The following is a 17023-nucleotide window of genomic DNA, read 5'->3' on the forward strand; positions in this document are numbered from 1 at the left end:
TTGTCTGGGAGCAAAGGACTGAAAGAAACAAGGGGGGAGAAGAAGCAAACATTTCTGAAAGATCACTCAGCTTTAACACACCTTGGCTGGGTCTGGATAAAAAAAGTGGGAACTGCAAACGTCTAGAAGAAAACATCAGGGGAAGAGAGCAGGGGGATTTATTCAAAGTTGTTTCCCATTCCTTCAGAATCTCAAACGAGGTAAGTAACAGGAAGACTTTGACTTTTCTCCCTTTGCCTGAGACTTTGATTTGAGATTTGCCATTTAGAACTTAAATGTTTGTTGGAGAAAATAAGATAAAGTTGTTGAATTTCAAGTGTTCTCGTCGACGTGATTAATTGATCATAAGTGATGACTTCGGTTTATGCATTCTGCTTAGGATAAGTCTTTTAAAGGATCAACAAGAAAGATTCATCAGTGGTAACGAGAAGAAAAAGGCTAATTAAGATACACTGGGCTCTAGTGCCAGAATTTTTTGTATTATTTTCAGTGTTATAAAATGGCTTGTGTTAAGTTGTTTTATTAAAATATGATAAGAGTTCATGATTTCTTCTCTCTCAACCTCTCTTTCATTCTCTCTCGTTCTCCCCACTCCCTCTCTTTCCCTCTCTCCCCTGACAGCAGAGGTGAAGTGTAGGTAAGGGGAGCCTTCAGGAAGCAGCCCCTGAGCGCTCAGAGCTGATGTGCTGCCCAGGCCTCTGTGCTGCCAGGTTCTGGTTAAGCTAAAGGCGCTGGGTGAACATTGTTGTTTACCACACTCTAAAATTACTACTTGCCTAATCTAAAGTAGCGTGAAATATCTGCAATGATATAATTAATCCAGGAATTTCCTGGAGTCAAATGTAGAACAAAAAAACAAAAAAAAAAATCGTGTGTGTTCATACTTTAACTGGCCAATTTGGGCCCCCAAAATAATTTTGGGATGAGAATTACCAGCTTAGGAGTCCCACTGGACCACATTAACTACTAACTGACAAATTACTACTTTACTTTCTGAAGAATAAGCAAAGCCTCTGGCACACCACTTCTTTTGAGAAGCAGTTCATCAGTAGCCTACTGGTTGGATTTGTTCTGTCCATAAAATGTAGTGAGATTTTATAAAGAGTTTCATTTGAAAAGCAGAATAGTTCCTTCCCACCTCTTAGACCTAAGGCACAGAGCTAAGTCACAACTAAACTAAAGCAGGAGGCCAGCCCCTTCAGAGAATCAGAGGGGCCTGCTTTACTCTCAGCCCCTTCAAAACACCCCAAAAATCTGGGCAGAGTTTACATGGGGAAAGCTAAAGTGAACAGTTCTGATTTAAGCTTAGATAGAAACTCTTTATTTTAGTGAAACCAATCCAACCTGAGAACTGACCACATTCTTAGATGATGCCTGACCCAAAGAAATCTGTGTTTGCCTGCTTTGGCTCATTTGTTGTTATTAACAGCAGTAGGGTTTACCCAAACATGGCTGTAAACAAGCAGCATAATCACAAAGTTTATGCCCAAGCTTCCCCACTCCCAAGCTCTGAAAATCCTAAGACGCCAAATATTGTAAGTGGGCCAACCCATTGCTGGGGTAGAGACAAAAGCTTGGAGGCAATCAACCCCAGGGCATTGGTTTTCTTTGCTGTCCCCTCTGTGTTTATCGATCAGTAGCTCGTGGGTCGTTTTCTTATACTTTGACCATTTTGTTGTTGTTTTGTATTAAAGTGTACAGAGATTGGAGTAATAAGAGCTGTAAAACAAACAAACAAACAAACAAAAAACTTATGATACCTTACCAGAGTATAGGGACATTTATTATTAAAATAGAAAATAGAGAGAAAAACATTTAGCTTCTCTAGTCCCTTCTTTGTATCAAAGACCAAGATGTTTAATGAGCCATTAGAATAAGATGAGGTCTATGCCATGGCTTTCTATTGCTGTCCTTGCTTGTGTGTGTGTGTGTGTGTGTGTGTGTGTGTGTGTGTGTGTTACACCTCATCATCATTGGACTAGTTTTAGGTGGATGTGACATCATTTAAATGAAGTGAAAAGAAAAAACTCAAAGAGGTAGAAAAATGATTTTGAAATTGCATTTTTTTTTTGCATCAGAAAATGGCATGGGATCAGTTCAGCAGAGCATTAACTATGAAATAACCTGAGGCAGCCCCTTAGAGCTGCAGAGGGAAATGAGCGCACTTCTGAAATTAACAACTTGAGTGAAGTTCTCATCCTTCTGGTGAAGCGGCCCAGACATCCAAGAAGTTAAAAACTATTCTACTTGACTGTGCTTCCATTAAGTAGTGTTTTTGGAGGAGAGTGCACTGCTCAGAAAGACAGGATTGGGCTTGTGCCTGGGCATGTAATTTCCTTTCGCTACTGTTAGTTACGCTTTTTAAATCCATCGGCACTTAAAATGTTTAAAAAGGAAGTCTTGTGGAAATACTGTAGATCCCACAGGATGATCCCAGTCTAGGTTTGTGCCTCAACCCCTCGTTTTCCATTTGATAACCCACTTACGGCAAGTTTCCTCTCACATTTGGTTTAAAGGAATCCATCTCCCAACACTTTCCTGCCACTTCAGACTATCAGTCTGGGAGAATTTTGGCAAAGTCAACAGAGTTCCATCTTGTACATGTCAGGCCCAAGAAGTCATTCTGTTTGGCCATGGGACACACACTTGAAGGGCTTCAGGCTGAGAGAGAGGCAAGGGGCTATCCTGCACCCACCTAGGCCACATTCTATCCCAGCTCTAGGCAAGGAATGAAGCCTCATGGGAAAACTCCCAGGTGGATCTGAGAAGCCACAGAAGGCCTTTTTGTAGGTATGTGCCCTCCCACCCCAGACTCTGAAGAAGGGCATCTGATTTCTTAGCACGATGTCTCTCTGTGCCCTCTGGAAGTTGGGAAACCCTTGGCTTTTTGCTGCAGATCTCAGGGCTCCGTAATTAGGATTTAAGAAAAAGATGGGGGGGCGGAGGGCGGGGGAGGGCGAGGAAAGTCTGTTATTTTTCTGGGTATAGAAGCAACAAGAAAACACTTGCCTGTTTTGCTACTTAGACACTTCAGCTCTTACCAAAAGGTCATCAGCCTGCCTTGATGGCCACAAGTGGAATAAACCCATCCCATCCCAAATTTATAGTTGCTGGCAGCAACTTTCATTAAAGAATCAAAGTAAGCAATCATTTGTGGGAAGTAAAAGTTTCCATGGATTGTTATAAACAGTTCCTTTCAGGATAATGTTTCCTATGGATTCAGGTGCCACTCTAGGTGCACCCATCGGCAGCCAGGTGCATTGAATGTTAATCTTCAAAATGGTTCACAGCTAATGACCAACTTTTTTTTTTTTAAGTGGAGAGGGGCTTCAGAGGTACCAAAGCAATTAATGCTTAAACAAAGGATTTCAAAGAGGATATCCAGTTACAGGTTATTGCTGGAATGCAGACTGAGTCACAGGCCAGGTCTGGCCTTCCAGAGAGGCTGGACTCCCTTGTTAAACTGTTTATGGGCTCTTCCTCTAGGCTTTGGGGCACATACCTACAAGAAGGCCTTCTGTGGCTTCTCAGATCCACCTAGGAGTTTTTCCATGATGCTTCATTCCTTGCCTAGAGCTGCGTTTAAAAAACTTCGATGAGCAAGAAGTTGGCACATTCAACCCAGCCCTGAAGCTAGCTGTGCCGATCTTGGTTAACCCTACCAGGTGGTTGCATGTGGTCTTGCTTTTCAAGGTGGGAAGTTACTCAGGGTTAATTATGACTTTCATGGGTCCTAGACACTTTTGCCTTTGGGACCCCTTCCTCCGTTAAAAAAAAACAACAACCAAACTTTAAAAATTGTATTTATTTTATAACTGCATTGGAATAAGGTAATCAAGGTTGGAGTGTGTCCATTTTTCCTTCTGATTTTAAAAATAAATTAAAATAGTTTTTTGGGGCATGTAAAAGTATGATGGTATTAGGCACTAAAGTCACCAGGCAAGAAAAAAAGCTTGAAAGCAGAGATCTTTGAGCAAGGGGTGTCCTGGGCAGAAGTGGCCTGCCCCAGAATTCTAGAATCCAATTTAAACTTTATCCAAAAAATAATCTGGGAGGAAGGACAGGTTGGGGGGTGTGGGGGGAAGAAGACCAAAGGGAACGCCAGATTTCAAGTTCTTCCAGAACCTGAAACTGGGATCTCCAGCCACAAGAGCTCAGTTGGGCTATATAATCATGCATGTTTAGGCCTGAGCCCCGCCCCAACCCACCCCTTGATGTCAGCCCTACCTTATCCCACCCACACTCCGTGACACAATGGACAAGATCTCAATGATTTTCCTTTCCAGAAGCAGAGTAATCACAAAGGGGGAGCATAGCTAGCATGTATGAAAATTTTATATTCTTACATCTTTCAATAGATTTTACACGTTTTCTTCATATTATTTTTCTAGTTATGTCTGCAAAAAAGCACACTAGGGCTAGTTTGTTATAAAGAGAAAGTTTCAAATTGTTAAAGGTGTAACGTTCCATACAAGTATGACCATTAGCATGATTATTATCCTGATTTCAATCTATCAAACATCATTCTCACACCCAAACTCTAAATAATAAAGCATAAATGTCTTACATTCATAGAGCTCCATATAGAAGATTGAACATTATGGGATACATCAAAATGAGTTAGCTGAAAGCACTAAGTGCTTTGACAGATAGATATCCTTCAGTTATTTGTTACTTTGACAAAGAATGGAAGTATTATAGTCAGAGGTCCAGGCAGCACATCATCTATGTATTAATGCCCAGCAGGGGGCAGGCAGCCTGTTCATTTAGATTCTGAAAAATAAGATCTCAGTACAAGGAATAGAATCAAAATTGAAACTATTAAATTACTTGCTATTATAAATGATACAAGAATAACAAGAGATGACTCATAAAAAATGTGCACATGAAAGAATTATGCTTTGAATTCCAGGAATAGAGTTTTAGGTTCTCAGCTTGAATAGTAGGGACCTATGATTAGAAAAAGTGATAATAAGCCTGACTGGCATGGCTCCATGGTTGAGCACTGACCTATGAACCAGGAGGTCACAGTTCGATATCCAGTCAGGACACATGCCTGGGTTGCGGGCTCAATCCCTAGTAGGGGGTGTGCAGGAGGCAGCCGATCAGTTATTCTCTCTCATCATTGATGTTTCTATCTCTCTCTCTTTCTTCCTCTTTGAAATCAATAAAAATATACTTTTTTTTTTTTTCCCCTAACTGGTTTGGCTCAGTGGATAGAACATCAGCCTGCGGACTCAGGGGTCCCAGGTTCGATTCCGGTCAAGGGCACGTACCTTGGTTGCGGGCACATACCCAGTAGGGAGTGTGCAGGAGGCAGCTGATCGATGTTTCTAACTCTCTATCCCTCTCCCTTCCTCTCTGTGAAAAAATCAGTAAAATATATTTTTTTTAAAAAACTTTTAAAAAAATATATACTTTTTTTAAAAGTGATAGTAAGAGGCATTGTTGTTTATGGTTTTTGGCTTTTCCACAGGTGGCTATGGTATGGATGTGACCAAGAAAAGCAAGCGAGATGGCACCGAAGTCACTGAAAGAAGTAAGAGCATGATAATTACCAAAGTGATTAAAATCTGGAAAGAGTAAATAATTCATCCCTAGTTCCACCATTAACTACTGTATCATTTCTTTCTATTTTTTCTTTTTTGTTTTGTTTTTGTATTTAGGGTGTGTGTTTTTTTTTCTTTTTGGCTTTTTAAAGCAACTATCATTTTAAAGGTATTTCTAAAAACAAACAAACAAACAAAAAAAACGATTCCTTCCCATGAGATTCCTTTTGTTTATTTTTATTTTAACATACTTGTAATCAAAATGTGTTCTGCTTTTTCTTCAAAGATGAAAACTGCCATTTTGATGAATAATTTTTACAATCAGCATTTTTAATGGTTTCATAATATTCTGTTGAATGAATTTGCTATCGTGTGTTTAACCATTTCCTTATTTAGGGATATAGTCCTGGAGTGTGGATGGGATAAGGCAGGGCTACACCTCCCCAGGAATGGTCCTGCAGATTTTAGAATGAATTATGATGTCCTTGAAACACCCTCAAATTTATTTTTAAAAAGGCAAGGTAATTATCCACTTCCCAGTGAACTCAGCCAGGATGATGCATGGGCCCCAGCTGGACTGGGTGACCATTTGTAAGGGCAGTGCAGTGCAGTGAAAGAGTGTGACTTGAGACACTTGAGAGTGACTTGAGGTGCTGATTCTCCTTCAAAGGCAAATCCAAGCTTGGACTGGATGTAATAGTTAAACGAGTGATATTGATGCCATGACAACTCATTTTTCAAATCAATGGATAGCTACCTCCTTTTGGTTCCAAAGGGATATAAACGTATTTTCCAGGTACACTAAACTTCATTGTTATTGTACATATTTTCATGTATAGTGAGAAAGATCATATACCTTATCGCACAATATACAAAAATCTCTGAGGAACTGAATTTAATGCGCTGAGCCTATGACAGATGAGATCTTGCTAAACTACAGGGATTTCAGTGCCTTACATAAGATCTGATCTTTTCCTTGTCTTTTCCTAGTTATCACCGAAACAGTAACTACAAGACTCACATCCTTACCGCCAAGTAAGTGACTATCTTGAGAGCTTCTTCTCAGTGACTTATGTGTGAAGGACTCTGCGCCTAACCTTTCCCAGCGGCACTCATGCTCCAGTAGAGCAAATCCAAAATACCTGAAATCTCTTTTTTCTTTACAGTTATATTGACGTCCATTCGTATACCATAAAATTCACAGTTTGGGGTGTATAGTTCAATGGTTGTTGGTATATTTAGAGTTGTGCAGCCATCGCAACAATCAAATTTTAAAACATTTTCATCCTGCCAACAAGAAACTTCATGGCAATTTGTAGCCACTCCCCATTCTCTCTCCAGCTCCTGAAAACCACAAATCTACTTTCAGTCTCTATAGAATCTCCTGATCTGGAAACTGAAATATTGAAGATATTATCCCCCCTGAGCATGGGGTGGGAGCAGGGAACCACCAGTGAGGTTTCTGTTTGAGTCTCCATTTTCCTCGGGAGGTCTTTATGTGTAGTGGATGCTGTAATGGAGGTCTGAGCCCTAGAGTTTCGCCTGCCCCTCTCAGGAAGCCTGGCACCCAGAGGCGGAGGAGTGTGGAAATCCCACCCATCAACATGGGAGGTTGGAGTATGATGGGCTGCCGGATGGGAAACTGGCAACACAGAGCTGTTCCCAGTCCCTCCAACAATGCTCGGGGCTGCATGCCTGGGGCACTGACCAGGCATTTGAAAAAAGCAAGCCCAGCCCAGACCCTTGGCCTCAAGGAGCTTTTTCATCATTTGCTACCATGTCTAATATTTAAATTTCCCTAATAAATGACTTGCAATGCTCCACCCAGAAGACATCCTTTTTAAATCGGGTGGAATATTTCCTTTTTTAACATTTGTATCAGAAACAAATGAAATGAGAGCCTGGCAGCTTGGTGGGAAAGGGAGCCCAAACCATGAGGGTCATGGTTGGGAAGCTAGGGAAGGCTTCCAAGGGGCAAGGGATAAAGGACCCTCTGGGCTGACTCCACCCAGAAATGATCACCTGCTCCTTGTCTCTACAGAAGGGGGGACCACCAATGGCTATGCTAAAACGGGCTCCCTCAGTGGAGGGAGCCGGCTGGAGAAACAGAGCCTGACCCATGGCAGCAGTGGCTACATAAACTCAAGTAAGTGCCTGCTGGTGGGGGGTGAGGGTGGGGGAAGAGCAGACTGGGATTGAGTGCTGCAAGGAGAGGGGCCAAACTGTCATCCATCCCCAAATGACCCAAAGACCATGTAAATGACACCGAACCCAGAAAAAGTGAGACTTTCACATCATCTGCATTTGATGCCGACCTAAAATGGGGTCAACTTTCATTACTTCCCTAATATTAATAACAATAATTAATTAAGGAGGCTTCGTGGGGAGGTGGCTCCTTCCCCCCTGAGTCACTCTTTAAGCCATCTCCTTTAGAGAAGAGTGTGCACATCTGAGGGCTTACAATTTGAATTAACAACAACCACTAAGGAAACTGAAGGACTGGGTCACTGTGTGCAGGGAATCTGATCCCACACCCTGCGAGTTTCCACTGGGAAGCGCCCAACATCAGCCCATTGTTCCCCATGAACCACTCTTTCATGGTAGCTTTCAAACTAAGCAAAACAAAACAAGGCATAGGGGGGAAGCAAGCACACACATAGCCCACCAATTCAATTTAAAAATCTTGGAGTGACACTAAAGAAGAAGACCCAAGTCTGGCCGGTGTGCCCAGTGGTTGGGCATCAACCTATGAATCAGGAGGTCGTAGTTCGATTCCCAGTCAGGGCACATGCCTGGGGTGCTCAATCCCCAGCAGGGGGTGTGCAGGAGGCAGCTGATCAATGATTCTCTCTCATCATTGATGTTTCTATCTCACTCTCCCTTCCTCTCTGAAATCAATAAAAAATATATTATAAAAAAAAAAAAAAGACCCAAGGCAGGCAAATGGTCAGGCTGACCAAGAGAAGCGCCTGCCTTCATCTGTTGAGGAACCTCCCACATGGGATTATGTTCTACTAGTCTCTCCGGCAGTGAGCTCAGATTAGTGCCAGGTCTTCAAGAACAACCCTGCCAAAGCCCCTCCATTTCCATACACTGCAGCTATGTGCATCAAGGACCCCCAGCTTGGGGAGGGAGGGCAGGAACAATGACGCTACCCCCATTTCTGAGCACCGAGTGAATGTGGGGTGGAGCCTTTCAGTGCTGATGTCCTCTGGCCCCTCCGTGGGGCCCTCTTTCATTCGGAGCAGCCTGGTGCACGTGGTTAAGGTAACTGGCTGCCAATCCGCTGAAGTGCTATGAGGACTGACACTCTTTCTGGTTTGCAGGTGGAAGCACCCGAGGCAATGCCTCCACCTCCAGTTACAGGAGGGCTCATTCACCTGCCTCCACTCTGCCCAACTCACCAGGCTCAACCTTTGAAAGGAAAACTCACATCAGCCGCCATGGAACATACGAAGGTATGAGAGAGAACCACTCTCTTCCCAGTAACTTCACTCATCCTTTGACGAATTGGCACCTGTGTTCACCTGGGCCTGCCCCCTCACCTTTCTCTCCACCCTTCCTTCATGTCTTTTAAGGACTGACATTATCCCTTCGTTCATTCATTCATTTAGTCACTTTCTCATGTGGTATTTTATCACATATCTACCATGTGTTTGACACCATGCAGAATGCTTTGAGGGACGCTTAAATGAACCAGAGGCTTAAATGGATCTTGTCTTCAAGGAATCTGTAGTCTAAACAGACAAGTTAAGATGACAGATAAAAACCATAATACAAAGTACAAGGCAATTATCATTTCAAGCTGAGTCTCCAGGAAAGTGTCTCTAGGGAAGGTGCCTGTGAGCTGGGCCTTCATGATGTGGAAGATTTTGATACCCAGAGGTGGAGGGATGGGTACTCCAGGCTTCGGGAGCAGCAGCACAGCAAGGACAGGCAGTAGAGTCAGGCCCGTGGTGCTTAGGTAAGAGGGCGGGCTTGAGGGACTCAGCATGAGTGCCAGGCTGAGATGTTTGGACTTTATTCTGTATATAGTGAGAAGCCACAGAGATTTTTTGAGCAAAAGAGTCGATCATATTTGAGGTCCAGGACTAGCACTCTGAAAGCCACATGCAGGAAAAATAGGGAGGAAAGAGGCTGAACATGGTGACATGTTAGACTGTGCTCAATAGTCCAGGGAAGGGAAAACTTGGCTGAGACCAGGGTGGTGGCCGTGGGAGAGGAGAGGAGGAGCTGGAGGGAAGAGGTATTGCAGAAGGGGAATTGGCCAGTTTGACAGTTGATTAAATGTTGGGAAAAGGGGAGTGTCAAAAGTTCAGAAATTACAGAAGTAAAACCAATGAATCACTAAAATACTAGTTAGTAACAGTGTATTGTGTACACACCAAAAAGACAGTTTGCAGGCTGAGAGCACTCAAGCCAAACATGGAATGAGGCTCCAGGTTGTATTGTTACAAAGCAGCTTATGTAGTTTATTTTTCATGGTGACTGATTATACTGTTAGAATTTCCTTAAGTGATAGGGAATTGGTCAGTGGTTACCTCATATTAACCTTGAAAAACAGTTTCAGTTTTGCTTATGATTTTTAGAGGCATAAGCAAGAGGTGACTTAGTTCATCTTTTAAAATTAGCTAAATTACGCTTTGCTTGAGTGATTCATCTAGTTTTGTCTGTTCAGGGGATTTTTAAGGCTGGTCTCCCTTTGTTTTTTTATTTTAACGGAAGAAAAAGGAGTTAGTGATTCTGCTGAAATTAGAAACACGGGTGGTTGGGTTCATGTTGGTGCTAACAATTACAGCAGGGAGTTCACGCAGGTGAGTTCAGTTATTGGGTCCTTAAATAGAACTACTGGCAGGGCTTTCAGCTGGGGTTACCAAGCAGATAGAGGGACTCATAGGACTTCAGCTCATGGAAGAAGTCAGGGCCAAACACCCCATTTGGAGTCATTCACCAAGAGATGTTAGTAGAAGGTGGAAAACTGAAGGAGTTGGCTGAGGAAGAGAGTGTAAAAAGCAGAAGAGAGCAAAGAAAGGTAAAGTTTGGGGAAGAAAGAGAAAAAGAGCTGGGGATACAGAGGAAGAAGATATTTTGAGGGGAGCAGGAGACTAGGTATAGGCGGCGTCATTGAAGTCAGTACAAGAAAGTGCTCAGGGTCAAGAAGGAGAAGGCAGGAGGAGGCTACTGGAGGTCTGGTGATCTGCAGAAGCAGGTTTAGTGGAAAACAGACAAGCCAGACAGCAAATGGGTCTAATAGTGACTGGAGAAGCAGGATTAGGGATGGGTACCCCCAGTAACTGACTTAAGACCAGAACTGCCAGGGAGTCTTGGGGAGCCACAAATCCAGGCTAAGAGCATGGTGTCACCACAGTGCTTTCTGGTGTTGGGCCTACACAGGGGCTAGTACCTTCATTTTTACAGGGTCCGCACTCAGGATGACCTTCACAAGGTCAGAGACACTCTAGATAACAGCACATCTACAGGGCCAGGCCACCTTCACCAGCACTGGCATGGGGCAAACAGTTGAGGAAGTAAAAACAAAAAAGACTCCTACCTTCCTTTGTTCAATCCTTGCCCCACTGAAGTAGCCCAGGAACCAGATTGAAGGGCCACAACCATGTCCGATAGGCAAAGCGGGTGTAAGTCAGGAGCTCGCTGAAGAGCACCTGTTGTCCTCCTGAACACGCAGGCCGCAAGGTTCATAAAGGGGTACCCGGCAGCACCCTCTCGGAAGCTGTTTGGGTTCAAGTGATCATTGTACAGGCAGACCTCAGAGATATTGCGAGTTTGGTGCCAGGCCAGGCCACCTCAATGAAACAAGAATTGCAATGAAGCAAGTCGTAGTCTTTTTGCTGGTGGAGGGTCTTGCCTTCAATTTGTAGAAAACGCCAACACCTGTGAAGAGCAATAAAGCGAGGTGTGCCTGTACTGAGTGTTTTGTCCTCTCTCCAGGGAGCTCCAGTGGCAACTCTTCTCCAGAGTACCCTCGGAAGGAATTTGGTATGTCCCCTCCTTATTTCCTGAAGAAATGGTCAAATGAGGCACTGGAAAAGGGCCGGGGGCTCAGGGGGGGTGGACGGGGCGGGGGGGGGGGGTAGGGGAAGGAACATCTTGAGTTAAATGGATTCTCCTAAAAGAGTTTAACCTCTGCTGACCTGTTTTCCTCTTGCTTTTCATCCTGAAACATTTATGGGGATCATTGCAGTCTTTGCTCGTGAGGCTACCGAAATAGCAAGCTATTCATGCAAAGCTCAGGCATGGACAGATAAGCCCTAAGGCCAAGCAACAATTGTAGGATTTATTTCCTTCCATAGGGACCTCCCAGCAAAGAGGAGTGGGGCTCAGAACACACACATGCCAAACAGCCCAGCACTTCCACCACAGCAGGCTTCTAAGAGGCACATGGTGGGACACATGAAACCCAAGTATCTTCTGGCCTTACGTCTTTCATCCACATTCTTGGATTCTCACTGTGCATATGAATTGATATGATCATTGATTATACAGTGGTTATAATTTTATTTGTTTGCTTTCAACAAAAAACTAAAGGTCTGGCAGTCTTTTGATAACATTTGATCAGTGTGTAGGGAGCTAGTCCAAATGGATCATGCTCCTAAATGAATTACCTCAGCTAATTTAACACTCAAGTGTGAGCTAACTTAACATTCATTTAGCTACCTTAACACCTTAAATGCACTGGGGGCCTTGCAAAACTTTCTCTGCCTTTTGGCTACACGGTCATCATTTATTAAACATCCACTATCCATAAGGACACCTATCTGGAAAACATATACTGTGAAAACCAGCTCCTCCCCCAACCCAAATAGTTCTACCCCCACATCAAAAATATTTAGCACATCACCTCTTATCTGTGCCTAAGATAACTTTTGTTTGTTTGTTTCTCAGCATCTTCTGCAACCAGAGGACGTAGCCAAACACGAGGTGAGCTCTATCTCTGGGTTCAATTCAGTTCAATCAACAAGTATTTTCTGAGCATTTAACGTGTCCAGCCTTGAGCCGGGAAATGGGAGGAGTGCAAAAGAATAAATGAGGCCTGGTTCTACCCTCAAGGGGCCTACAGCATCCTGGGAATCTTTTGCTGGCTCCACCAGGATGGGAAGGGTAGATCTGACTGTAATCTAACGAGCACGTGGAGACAGGAATAAAAACACCTGGTAACCATCTGGGCAGTAGTTGGTTCTGCTGTGGATTGTCTGAAGATGCTGGCACTACATCTTGTTTCACTTCTAATCTCCTGGTTGACTTTAACAAGAGGTGCTGTGAATGCCTTTATGCATCAAAACTGAGCAAAAGCCCTTCTTTTTCCAATTATCCCTGGGGACAAAAGGCTCTGTGACAGTTTTGCACTCTTCACATCTGCCCATGGATAAGGCTATAGTCGGAAAACATGGTACCGGGCAAGCTGCCCTTATTGAACCTGGTGAGGAGCAGGTGTCAGGGCCACGCAGAAGGCAGAATTCTTCATAGGCTTTGGGAGTTCTCGATGGCCAGCCTAGACTTGAAAAGTTAGGAGCATACCAACCAACCACAACTTTAGGCTGATAGTGGAAAGAGGCCAGTCTTCCACCTGAAACTAATAATGTTTACCCACTTTCTGCCCTCTGCATTTCTGACGAGGCCAAAATGGCTAAGTAAACATTACAGGTTTTAGAATCCTCTCGCTACTGCCTGAGAGACCCTGCAGGCGGGAGAGCAGCGTGGTTCTGGCAACTGGGAAACGGGTGACTGGAAAGGGGTGGGTCATTGATGACTGTGATGGAGCCGCCCTCTTCAGCCTGGGGTTTCATCAGAAGTCTCCAGGCGGCTGGAGGTGTGCAGTGGGCAGGCTGGGGTGAAGGGAGAGGACATTTTTTTTGAGCAGCACTCGTCCTGAGTATACCTGGGTGTCCTGTTCCCAGGACACAGATCTCAAAACAGCCCAAAGATTTATCCACTGCTCAGAGCTCAGTGTCAGGCACTGTGACCCAAGTTCCTTCACTCACAGCCATCTCCTTCCCTTTCCTCCTGCAGAGAGTGAAATCCGAGTGCGACTGCAGAGTGCATCCCCATCTACCCGATGTAAGTGGTCACTGTCTTGCTGAAAAGAAAGGGCCCAGGAATCCAGGGCTGTGTGTGTGTGTGTGCAGTCACTCAATCATTAAATGTCTCTGAGGGCCTTCTGTGAGAGAGATCCTGTGCTAGGTGCAGGGGGAAAGGAGCTGAGTAAGTCACAGTCCCTGTTGTTCCATTGGTCACAGACTAATAGGGAGACAGTCAACAACCAGCTATGACAGCTCAGGGAGTGGAGGGGGCAGGGGTCCTGGGAAGCCTTCCTGGGTTAGTGTCACTTGAAGAGAGACTGAAGGGTGGGTCAATTAGGCTCCATGGGATGAGCTGGCAGACATTTGAGGACCATATGGTGAGACTTTGGAGAAAGCTTCAGTGTGGCTGAAGGAAAAGCAGCAATCTCAAATGTTAGGGATTCCCTATCTCTGTCTGCTGTGTTAGACTTCTTTTGTTCTTGTTAGAGGTTATTTGACATTTTGAAATGAGCCCAACTATTAGGACAGGAGCTGAGTGGGTGGCTCAGGAATCAGAGATGGGCACTTGCCCAAAGAGCTCAGTGCCTGGGGTCCAGGAATCTGACCCTAGGCCTGATGCTGTCTCATCTGAGCCCTTCTAGGCTTAGGGGTGCTGAGTCCATAGGATGGGGATATCAGGGGAGGGGGTCCTGGGTGGTCTTCCAGCAAGTGTTGTCTGCAAATCTGTCTCCTTTTATGCATTGCCCTTGCACCATGCCTCCCCCTCCTCCCTCCTCTGCTGTTTGCCATGTGGGGAGCACAGGGAGCCTGCTCCACTAGATCGCCTTGCTGCAAATAATAACAGCCAGACGGGCTTGAAATTAACTCACACAAAAGCAGCATAATGTTTAGGAGTTATGGGCCAGAAATCCCTCCGACACTGCAGAGCATACAAGGTCAGGGACCCGACACCTGAGGCGTCCTGCGCAGGGGTTGAAATCACTACTGAACCATTTGTTTCAAGGGGCCCGGTTCTCTAACTGCCCTGGGTATAAATTTCCCTTGACCCAGGATGACATTGTCTTTCAGCCACAGAGTCATCCCTGTGGTGTCTGATGAGGTATAATTAGGAAATATCTACTGACGATTTTGACCTCCTTGTAGAGGCACTATATTTATGAGGCCATTAATATTACAAAGTGCCAGGTTATTAAGTGCTATAAATTGACAAAATGCAAAAATTATCAGGCTAACCAAAAATGTCCCAGCATGCAAAGTAGATGCCATCCTCCCTCATGTTCAGAATGCCATAAATGAAACTCTCACTGCAGCCGGACTTGGGAAATCATCCTGGGCCTAATGGAAAATGTGGGGATTCTTCTACAGGGACGGAATTGGATGAAGTTAAACGTCTGGTCAAGGGAAGCCGATCAGCCAGCGCGAGCCCCACCCGGAATTCCTCCAACACGCTCCCCATCCCTAAGAAAGGCACTGTGGAGACCAAAACCGTGAGCTCCCAGTCAGGTGAGCCCTACAGCCCCGGGCTGCATGGAGGGAAGGGAACAAGGCGGTGTATTAGTCCTGGTCCAGGAATTCAGTCATACCCTGGCAGGCCCTCAGACTACGGCAAAGCACTGCCCTTTATGCAGCATGAAAATGTGGGCTGGTCAGCCATCCCAGGGGCCTGCTGAGTCAGGCTCTACATCCTAGAGATTTCCTCCAGGAGGTTCTTGACATCTCCTGGGAATGTGTTGGCCAGGTTCCCCAAGATGAAGAATATTGGGAAGTTGTCATGTTTTCTTTCATTGATTCATTCATTTATTCATTCAGTGAATGTTTATTATTTGCCTCCTCCATGCCAAGCACCAGGCACTGAGGAAAGGCAATGAACAAGACAGACACACCCATTGCCCTTGTGGAGGCGAGGGCCTCTGGGGGCAGTCAGATAACCAAGAGATCATGGTCAGATGGGATGAGGGTTGTCCAACACTCATATATCATGTGCCTACCACGTGTAAGGTGGGCTCTGTGGGAGGCAGAAAGAGGAATGAGGAGATCCATGGAGGGAGATGAGGAAAGAAGCCAGTGCTGCTAAGGTGTAAGTGAAGCTTTCCTGTCATCTGCTACTGGGGTGGGGAGAGAAACCTTGAGATTGTGATCTTCCTTTTACCTTTTAATACAACCGAAACCTCAGAGCACTTTATGACCTGCGGGGCTAGCTCCCTCTCGTAGAAGGAATAGGCAGAATTGGCTTCAGATTTGTAGAAGCACCAAAACCCCTTCTTGGGGGCAGAGTGCCTTTGGGTCTCCTTGGCAAGGAGAGTTTAACCAGAAAAGGCTGTCATCCGTGTGGAGTGGCCTTGAAAGTGTGGGCTCCCTGCCTGTGCTTGCTGTGTGCCTGGAATCCTGTGGGCATTTGCTGTGGGGCCTCACTCGCTGCTCCCTGGTATTTTTGAAGGTGGAGACAGGAACAAAGAGAGAATGAGAACATTGGTGGGGACCGCTCAAAGGAGGTGGGGAGGGTGGCTTAGAAGGAGAAATGGGTGACCTACTTCAAATTTCATCAAGAGCCAGCAAGAATGTCTAACCCAAGGGATAAGGTTGCACCAGCTCCGAGGCTTCAGGCAGAACTGGGATGAGCAACAGCCCCAGTTTGCCCTAGACCAAGAGGTTGCTGGGATGTGGGACCTTCAGGGCTAAACCAGGAAAGTCCCAGCAAACAGAGCCAATTGGGTCACCCCAGCACAGAGCTCTGGTTTGTCTCTCACTGGGAAGTCTGTCTGTCTGTTTCCAGTGTCCGGCACCTATGATGCAACCATCCTGGATGCCAACCTTCCCTCCCACATGTGGTCCTCCACCTTGCCGGCAGGGTCCTCCATGGGGACCTATCACAACAACATGACAACCCACTCCTCCTCCCTCCTCAACACCAATGCCTATTCCTCAGGATCAGGTATGTGATGCGCAGTGCATGTCCCCTCCCACCCCAGAGCCCTTCTCACCTTTACCTGGAGCTGAAAGACCCCAAGGCTTGCTAGAGGGGCTTTCTGTGGCCAAACATCCCAAGGTTTTTCCACTGGAACTTCATTTCCTTTCAGTCTCCAAGGTGTTTCTTTGGGTGGGTCCTCTATAAAAAGAATTATATTCCACATGCGTCAGAAAAAACGCAGTGGGAAAAACATGAAAGCAGGTGCCAGGAACCTGGTTTGACTTCATGTGCATTAACTGTGACCCTGAGCTAGTTATTTACCGTCTCTGGTTTCAAGTTCCTTTTCTGTAAAATGGTCACTAACAAGTGGGCTTTGGCCAGAGCTAATGTCCACTTGAGGCCTAACCAACCTTCGACCAGCCCTTGGCTAAGATCTAAGGCACAAACCAGAGACAAATGTATGGTTCTCTGCGGCAAGGCAAGTGCCTACGATTTTCCTAAAAACAAATTTAACAAAATATAAAAAT

At 45.2% G+C, this 17023-nt stretch overlaps 1 protein-coding gene across 1 annotated transcript in view; it reads left to right on the plus strand.

Moving 5' to 3' along the window:
• Window positions 1-17023, plus strand: part of COL17A1 (collagen type XVII alpha 1 chain) — a 48436-nt gene continuing 31413 nt past the window's right edge. The window contains exons 1-10 of the mRNA XM_070432344.1: window positions 1-200; window positions 5477-5539; window positions 6540-6584; window positions 7591-7695; window positions 8876-9007; window positions 11499-11546; window positions 12453-12488; window positions 13578-13625; window positions 14954-15091; window positions 16362-16520. Coding sequence (XP_070288445.1) covers window positions 5488-5539; window positions 6540-6584; window positions 7591-7695; window positions 8876-9007; window positions 11499-11546; window positions 12453-12488; window positions 13578-13625; window positions 14954-15091; window positions 16362-16520 — 763 coding nt within the window. The 5' untranslated portion in view covers window positions 1-200; window positions 5477-5487. The remainder of the gene's footprint in view (window positions 201-5476; window positions 5540-6539; window positions 6585-7590; window positions 7696-8875; window positions 9008-11498; window positions 11547-12452; window positions 12489-13577; window positions 13626-14953; window positions 15092-16361; window positions 16521-17023) is intronic.

This window comes from Myotis yumanensis, unplaced genomic scaffold, assembly GCF_028538775.1.
Source record: "Myotis yumanensis isolate MYYU_CA2020_CCGP unplaced genomic scaffold, mMyoYum1.0.hap1 SCAF_13, whole genome shotgun sequence".
Lineage (NCBI taxonomy): Eukaryota > Metazoa > Chordata > Mammalia > Chiroptera > Vespertilionidae > Myotis > Myotis yumanensis.